The 9,102-nt window shown below is 43.1% G+C and overlaps 1 protein-coding gene across 8 annotated transcripts in view; it reads left to right on the top strand.

Annotated features, from left to right (window-relative positions):
• Positions 1–7,523, top strand: part of LOC125464226 (apoptosis-inducing factor 3) — a 120,637-nt gene extending 113,114 nt beyond the window's left edge. For 6 of the 8 annotated variants that reach the window (XM_048556457.2, XM_048556459.2, XM_048556453.2 and 3 more), the window contains 2 exons: positions 1,754–1,774; positions 6,655–7,523. In XM_048556457.2, coding sequence (XP_048412414.2) covers positions 1,754–1,774; positions 6,655–6,694 — 61 coding nt within the window. In that variant the 3' untranslated portion in view covers positions 6,695–7,523. The remainder of the gene's footprint in view (positions 1–1,753; positions 1,775–6,654) is intronic. The other 2 variants (XM_048556462.2, XM_048556458.2) reach the window with 1 other exon arrangement.
• The last annotated feature ends 1,579 nt before the right edge of the window (positions 7,524–9,102 follow it).

The raw sequence follows: 9,102 nt of genomic DNA, 5'->3' as shown, positions 1-9,102 counted from the left end.
ATTTTAAAATGGGTCAGTGCAAGACTAAACAGCATGTTAAAGACAGCAGATATCACAACTATGCTTTGTTCTGAGCACTCTGCATTTTGCTGGGATGGATTAGCACAGGAGATTGACAGATGTTGAGAAATCATATTCAGGGAAAGGAAGCATCCTGCAAGTCCATTGCTAATTTCTGGTCCAAAATTGTCTCCTGTCTGAGTTATATTTTGTAATCCCAATTTCAACGAGTTGGACAGGCACTTTTTATTTTAATGTTTAACTTTCACTTTCCTACTTCTATCTGTAATCGAGTATCCCAGGCCAGAGAAGCAAACAACCTGGTGTGAGAGATTTTCCTGTGTCACTGTGATAGACCAGACTAAACACCCTCAGAATATAAAAAGGAGACAGCCAAGGCCTTAACTTTTATCTTATTTAAAGGCAAGTGTAAGGCACTGCATTCCAAATGTGATTTGATTGGTCTAACTACTAGGCTTTAAGCAAAACACACTTTATTCTCACACCACAGTTAAAATACTAATAAAGAAGATTTGGCATATTTTAACTACTGAAATATTTAACAAAATAATATGTTATTTTACTACAACTCATCAACTGTTCCAATATAGCATCATCCTATAAACACACCCTTGGCAAAGGCTAATTGAGCAAAACAGAGTAGCTCACTTCCTATCTTCCCCAGCCCAGGGAAAAGGAGAAAACCGAAAGCATGAATTGAGTAACAGAGAGAGAACTCAAGCTTTTTGCAGCAACAGGGAGAGAGCTGTATTTAGCATCTTTGACTCTAAAAACCCCCCAACCTCAACAAATAAAAGCAAAATTAAATTAAATTTCGATCTGTGTGAGCCTCACTCTACCCACTCATGCTTCTTTTGTCTAAAAATAGCCAAAACTATTTATCTGCTTTCCATGGAGCAGACATCTCAGAGCCAGTTTACAACATTCCTCTTCAAGAGAAACAGGCCAAAACAAATCTCTCTTAAAGGCACATTTTGTCACAGTCACTCTTTCTTACTATGAGAAGTATATCATTTATATTCAGTGAAGATTGCCTGGGGGGTGTTGGGTATAACATTTCTTCACATTTTACTCCCAAATTATATTTGGTCTTTCAATCTGCTTTTTCCCTGCCTCATCTAGCTGACTCTATGGATCGTGGCGAATGAAGTGTCTGAGTGACCATGATTGTTTCGGGCAGGTTGGATGGACTGTATAGCATTTCCAGACTACTATGTCTCCATATGTCTCTTCACCTATAATGAGAAGGATGAAAGAGCTAATTCACTTTGAGGAGTGGACTTACAGAGCATCATACTGCTCATTCTACCTATTCCCAAAAGAGAAAAAAGCCCTGGTTTACAATATAACAGTATCCACCCACAGATTTACTTTTACTTCCATACTTGCTGAACTATCAAAGCACTTAACCCAATTTGGAGATAGTCCCTAAGTATTAAGTCTGCTCAGAATTGCCTTACAAAGAATATTGGAAAAGGCAGTTCTTTGTGGAAGAGCTGTGCACCAAAACCCATTAATACTGCAGACATTGTCCTGTCACTTCTATTGTAATACTAGTTGCAGGAAGACAAGAACTGATAGAATACTGCAACTGTTCAGAATTTATCAGCCACATCTGGCACGCAGACTGCGCACAAAGGGCAAGTGGTATGGTATAGCAAATATGTACACAGTCTCACAATGTTCACCTAAGGGTGTCTCTCTCTTTTCCTCTTTTGCTCTCGATCTCAAGGATGTTTGTACGCCATGGATGGTAGGTATTTGGGAGTTTTATTCTCTGTTAGCCATTTACCCATTAACGTAAGTATGATCAATGTAATCTCTTGGATTCATTTCGATCACTTTTAGGGGTCAAAGAAGAATGTTCCAGATTATTTTCACCCTAATTAGAAGGCAGAGGTATAGAGGATTGGCTGACTGGCAGAAAGTAGAGGGTGGGCATAAAGGGGCCTTTTTCAGTATGGCATGTGGCGATTAGTGGAGTTCCGTAGGGGACAATACTGGGGCCACAGCTACTCACATTATACATCAAACGATCCTTACAAAGGAACTGAGGATTTTGCCACTAAGGTTGCAGGCGAGGCAGAGATAGTGTTGTGGAAGTGGGGAGGTTGCAGAAGGACTTGGACGGGCTGGAGATTGGGCACAGAAGTGGCAGATGTAATACAATGTGGGAAAGTGTGAGGTAATGCTCTTTGGTGGGAAGAATAGAGGCATAGACTATTTTTCTTTGAATGGGAAAAGGCTTCGGAAATTTGAAGCACAAAGGTGACTTAGGAGTCCTAGCTCATAATCTCTTAAGGTTAACATACAAGTTTGGTTGGTATTTAGGATGGCAAATGCAATGTTAGCATGCGTGTCAAAAGGGCTCGAATACAAAAGTAGAGAATTACTGCTGAGACTGTATAAGGTCCTGGTCAAACTGCATTTGGAATATTGTGAGCAGTTTTGGGCCCCACATCTAAGGAGTGATATCCTGGCCTTGGAGGGGTCCAAAGGAGGTTCACAAGAATGATCCTTGGAATGAGAATTAAATACCTGTCATGTGAGAAGCATTTGAGGACTCTGTGTCTGTACTCGATAGAGATTAGAAGGAATGGGGATGGAGGTGGATGGTGAAAATTACAGAATAATGACTTCTGAATAAAGTGGATGTGAAGAAGATGTTTCCATCAGTAGGAAAGACAAGGTCCCAAGCGCACAGCCTCAGCATAAAGGGATTATAATTTAGAACTGAGATGAGGAGGAATTTCTTCAGCCAGAGGGTAGAGAATCTGTGGAACTAATTGCTGCAGAGGGCTGTGGAGGCCAAGTCACTGAGAATAAATAAGACAGAGACAGATAGGTTCTTGATTAGTGAGGGGATCAAAGGCTATGGGAGAAAGGAGAGTGGGGTTGAGGAACATATCTGCCATGATTTAATGATGGAGCAGACTCAACTGGGCTGACTGGCCAAATTCTGCTCATATATCTTATGGTCTTACTGTTCCTAGGGTTTTTTTTTAAATTTGTTTGTTGCTCCCAACAACAACTGACCCCAAAATATATTTATGTACCATCATTAACCTACTAAACTGTCCCCAGGACATTTTGAAGGAGGAAAATTCGACAACAGGGCACAGAGAGCAGATTTCACCAGAAAGGAAGTGACTTAAGGCAGGAAAACAGAGGGAAGGAATCCCAGAGCTTATGCCCAAGTAACTAAAGGCACTGCCATCAGTGGTGGGCCAATAAAAATTAAAACAGTACGCAGGGTTTTCTGATCCCTGCCAGTCCTGAAGATTAAAAAGAACAACGAGAGATAGTTCAGCTTTAGCACACCCATGGGAGCAGAAACCTGATCGGAATGATTCAGACATGGAATGATGGACATGGATCTGGGAGGTGACAACATGTCCAAGAATTTGGGGAAGGAAGGAGAGATTAGGAGTTTGGTGTAGTTTTCAAGGATGGTGGTTTTAGCAGTTTGAGGAAGGTGATTGAAAGGAGAGAGAGAAAGTTGATGGCCAGCAGTTTAGTCAGAGTGGGTTTGACAGAGCAGGAGGTAGGACTCAGAGGTTAAATGGAGCCCAAAGAAGGACATACAGAGTAAAAACCAGAGAGCAATATAAATTCAGAGGGAGCGTAGAGATGGATTTTTATAGAAGATTGCCTGGCACTGGGGTTAGAAAGTTATCAAATCACATTTTTTGGGTAATCAAGAGTGTGGGGAGGTTGATGGACTAGCTGGTATTTCCTGCCTGTGATTTTTGTATATTTGTAAATATTTTATCTGGCCATAATCTTTGACAGATGTTTTTCCCTTCAAGTAATAACTGACCATCTGATTGGATATCAACAGTTGGTGGTTTTGTGGGCGAGACGGTTAATCGTTTCAACAGATTGCATGTTTTGAAGGACATTATGTCTTGTTTTCTCTTTTTTTTGTATTCTGGTTGTTGTCTGACTTTGAGCATATATCTGTTCCTTTGGGATTGAAGGGTTCACACTGAGATATCAGATCTATGCTAGTTTGAGCTGTTACTAAGCAATAAAACCCACTGGGATCTGAAAATAAAGTGCAATGCTTTCTGACTCAAGGGAGGGGCTGTGCAGCAAATATAACCCTTCATTAGCACAACACCAGTGGAATAATGAATGAGCCCCCACAGCTCTTAAAACCAAATTGCCTTTGTGCCATTGTTAAGTTACTTTCCTCAACCCCATAAGACATTGCAGCAGATGTAGGCCATTCAGCCTAAGAAGTCTACTCTGTCATTCAATGAGATTATGGTTGATTTGATAATCCTCAACTCTTCCTTCCTGCCTTTTCCTCATTACCTTTAATTCCTTTATTAATTAAAAATCTATCTCAGCCTCAAAGAGACTTAATGTCCCATTTTCAACAGCCCTCTGTAGTCAAGAATTTCACATACCCACCCCCCACACCGAGAGAAGAATTTCTGCGTCACCTCTGTCTTAAAAGGGTGACCCCTTCCTGTGAGATGATGTCCCCTGATCCTGAGCTCTGCCACTAGGGGAAACAGCCTTTCCACATCTACTCTGTCAAGTCCCCTAGGAATCTTACATATTTCAGTAAGATCACCTCTCATTCTTTTATATTCCAATGAATATTATGTGATGACACACCACCGCAGCCCCTGGGTCCTTTAAATGAAGCATGGGCATACTAGCAATGGTTGGGGAAGTAGTTTCAGCCTGTGACCTGGATTACAGGGGTATTTTATCGCCATGAAGCAGATGTCAATCCATTATTTAGGAGAAAAGCAAAGCATGTTGAAAAGCTTTCGGATTAAACCTAATTTAGGAATACTAATTGGCGTGTTTAGTGACAATCAGCACAACACAGGCCAGGATTCAAAAGGCAAAATTCTTGGCCTGGGTAAATCCAGCCTTTGTGCTAATTGCACAAACCTGGTGGAGTGTGTCTGGTTTACCTGAGCCAATGCTACTGGAGGTGAATGGGTAACAGGCTGTCACCATCCTTTGGTTAGTCTTCAAATCATTGTGTTTTCATAGCGCTGCAAGGAAGGTCTAAGCAGCTGGGTTCACAAGCCTCCAGAAGACAGGGTCAGAATGGAAACGAGGGAAGGCTGGGACTCCAGATTGCAGTGTTCACCACCTTCCCTTAGCCATATGGAATACTGCATTCAATTCTGGTCTCTCTGCTTCAGGAAGGATGTTGTGAAACTTGAGTTCAGAAGAAATTTTAACTATGTTGCTGAGGTCGGAGGGTTTGAGCTAAACGGGGAGGCTGAATAGTCTGGGGCTATTTTTCCTGGAGTGTCTGAGGCTGAGGGTGACGTAGAGGTTTGTAAAATCAGGAGGGCCATGGATATGATGAATTCTCAAGGTCTTTTCCCCAGCATAAGGGAGTCCAAAAGTAGAGGCAAGGTGAGACAGGAAAGATTTAAAAGGGACCTGAGAGGTAACTTTTTCTTGTAGAGGGTGGTGAATGTATGGAATGAGCTGCCTGAGGAAGTGGTGGAGTTGCATATAATTACAACATTTAAAAAGCATCTGGATGGGTACGTGAATATATAAGGATTAGAGGGATTTGGGCCAACTGCTGGCAAATAGGACTAGATTAGTTTAGTATGTCTGGTTGGCATGGACGAGTTGGACCAAAAGGTCTGTTCCCATGGTATACATCTCTATCACTATATCTGAAGTGCAGTACATGGGAAGCAGAACAAAAGTATTAGAGATCAGTAATCAAGATAGCCTAGCCATTTGGGAAAAAAAAGTGAAGGACTTGCATTTATATAGGACTATCCCTGATTACAAGTTCTCCCAAAGTGCTTTACCAAGTCAAGGAAGTGTTTTTGGAAATAAGAAATAGAAAGTGCTTTTGAGGTAGAAAACTCAGCAGCCAGTTTGCACGCAGCCATCTCCCACAAAGAGGAATTTGAAACTATCCAATCCCTGTTTTGGTGATGTTGGTTGAAGGATTTATACTAGTAGGGACTCTGTGGAGGACTGCATGACTTTTGTTCAGACATTGCCATGGAATGTTTTATGTTCTCTCGGGATGTGAGCTGAATGTGGAGTCTCAAAGAGAGCACCTCTGACAACGCAGCACTGTGCTGGAGTGCCAGTCTAGAATTTTCTCAAGTTTCTGGAATAGGGTTTGAACCCAGGATCTGCTAACTCAGAGGGGAGAGTGCACCCCAGAATAAACTAGTCATTCATAAAATCTCAGCCATCTGGCACTCTCAGTGCATTTTGGGAGAAGTGGAAACTGTGGGGTGAGGAGTGCCTTGTTTCACCCACAAACTCTATTTCGATTTGATCCGTACCCTTCCTCTCACTTTTTCTTTCACACAGACATTGCCCCTACAAGGGCACTGCTTGATACAGATGCCTTAGTCACATTGGTGTTTTTCCTGGCGGTGGGCTGCGAATTAAGTTAAAGTTTAAGTTTTTAAACTGTGTCTCACGCCTGCACATGCACAACAAGGGAGCTGGGAAAATAATAGGGATAAATAAAAATAAAATCTCAAGTCGAGTCTTTACTTGTTCCCGAAACGCGATGGGTTGCTGTCTATCCCATACATTAGCCTCCAGCTAATGTAGCAATAACTTTTCTCTGCAAACTCAACAATAACCTGTGGGATTTATTTTGTCTTTCAGGACGGGTGACATGTCCTGGCTCTTTGGCAAAGGCACATAGTGGAGGAAGTCGCCAGTGGGCCCTGGGCCATTGTCATCGCTGCGGTTCAGAGCAGACCTCAGCAGCTCAGTCAGACAGCCCTTTCCGAGGAGGCACGAGGCCACCAGCAGTAGGTCGTGCTGAGGGGGGCTGGTGGGGCAGGGTGGGGGGAGGCCATGCTCTTTAGGACGAAGCAGCGATCAAACCCTATCGGCGGCTGGCACCACGCCGACCAAAAAGGTGCTCTGGCTCCCATTTTACACGGCAGGAATGTGCCCCCCCCCACCCCCACCACCTCCGCTCTGCGCCCAGTGAGTGGAGAGGCCGCCTCACAGCTCCTCATAGTTTCAGGCTGCTTGAGGCTCCGAATGATATCTACCTTTCAAAGTCAGACGAAGCAGCTCTTTGTGCAAAGGTGCCAACTGAAACGAAGGGCAAAGCAGGCCTTCTAACCCGTGCCCTTACCGATGCACATCGCCCATACGTGGACACGACACCTGCTGCATGCTTCACCCTGCAGTCTAGCGACAGGAATGACTGACTGCGGGCATTCTCCCTGCATCTCACATTCCCATCAACAAGACTTCATCCTGAAGCTCACTGCTCTGAGGGAGGGGTGGTCGCAGAATGAGCCAGACAAGACTCTCACATTGATCAGCCACAACAAAAACAAAAACTCAGGCTGGTGTGGCTTCTGTTAAACTTCTGAAGCAATAATGAGAAAATGTACTTTTTTTTGGTTAAAACAACAATGAAATTCTGGGTCTCTCAAATGACCGTTCTGTCTCTTTGGCTCCAATTCCGGTGGGTCCTGATCGCATGTTTCAGTATCTGATACAATTAAAACAAAGGTGGCCAAAGGATGATCTGCGATTTTGTAATGATTTAAAATCTATCATTGGAGTCTTCCCTGAAGAAGGAAATGAGAGAAGCCAATGTGTGCCTGGATCTTGCCTTGCGCAGACAATTACTGTGTGGCTGTTGTGAAATAGACCAGACATAGGACAGGATGCATAGCCAAGGTCTTTTTCCCCAGGGTAGGGGAATCCAAATCTAGAGGGTATAGGTGAGAGGGGAAAGATTTAAAAAGGACCTGAAGGGTAATTTTTTCACGCAGAGGGTGGTGTGTGCATGGAACGAATGGCCAGAGGAAGTGGTGATGGCTGATATAATTACAACATTTAAAAGGCTTCTGTATGGATATGTCAATAGGAAGGGTTCAGAGGGATACAAGTGGGATTAGATCAATTTAGGACATCTGGTCAGCATGCACAAGTTAGACCGAAGTGTCTGTTTCCATGTCATACAGCTCTATGACTCTACATATATTGATCCAAGATTTGCATGTCCGGTAAAATCAAAGAAAGAACTGAGACCTTTCATGATATCTCAAAGCATTGCACAATCAGTCAATGATGTGTGGTCACTATTAATGCACAGTAAGCTGATCAGGATCGGAGTTGGGTGCTGGTAATCTGATTTGGGTGGGCTTTGAGAGCAATCAAAAGCCTCAGAGAACTGGAGTCTCCATCTGGATTATCTGCCTAAATCTCTGGACAGGAAGTTGAGCACACAACCTTTAGTCTCAGAGGTAAGAAACCACATGAATAACACCCAACACCAATCAACAGTGGGCTAAGGTTTGCTGGATTTAATTGTGGTGATGTTGTTAGTATTACCTTCTCCCTTCAGCTTGACCACAGAAAGCAGGGAAACCAGTTGCCTCGAGGATTCCTTAAGGACAGAATGCATAGCTTGATGTAAGCTATTGGTTTACTAATGGTTGAAGACACAGCAGGAGATCTCAGGTCACCCTCAGGCCTTACGTTTTCTGACTCTGGCTCTTTCCTCAGACTCTGCGAGAGTGATACAAACCTGAGAAATCCTGGAGTCGCTATTTCACTGCAAGATTGGAGTGGTAACATGCTTGTCACTAAGTAACCACAGTGAAGGAGACATTATGAGGACATTTTTGCTGGCCACGTCTAATTCAATATGTAAAGTAGTTACTTTGACAATAGTTAAGATGGTGACTATTTTCAAACATGGGGTTTACACCTCTCAACATAAACCCCCAGATTCCAGGGCTCTTCTAAATTCATTTTGGCAGAGGTTTAGGGACGTGACCAGGAATTATGAGAGTATATCTGTTTTTTGTTCTGCAGACATGTTAAAGTGTGGACCAAAGCTTCCTAATCTCTCCCTGTGTTTATGTTGCTGTTTGGTTATACCAAGTCCCAGGGACAGGCTTCTCTGAGGTTGACATGGTGGCTTGTACTGGTGGAGATTCTCAGTCAGGCTATTATCATCCAGTATCACTGGTTACTCAGAAATGGTAAACCACCTGAACGCCTGCCTTAATATCCCACACGTATACCTTTAGAGATAAGCCTGGTCTGATACAGGTCTGACTACTGGAGGTTCCATCA

Source organism: Stegostoma tigrinum, chromosome 26 (genome assembly GCF_030684315.1).
Source record: "Stegostoma tigrinum isolate sSteTig4 chromosome 26, sSteTig4.hap1, whole genome shotgun sequence".
NCBI classification, from domain to species: domain Eukaryota; kingdom Metazoa; phylum Chordata; class Chondrichthyes; order Orectolobiformes; family Stegostomatidae; genus Stegostoma; species Stegostoma tigrinum.
The sequence above is the reverse complement of the archived record's forward strand: the minus strand, read 5'-3'. Positions and strand labels throughout refer to the sequence as shown.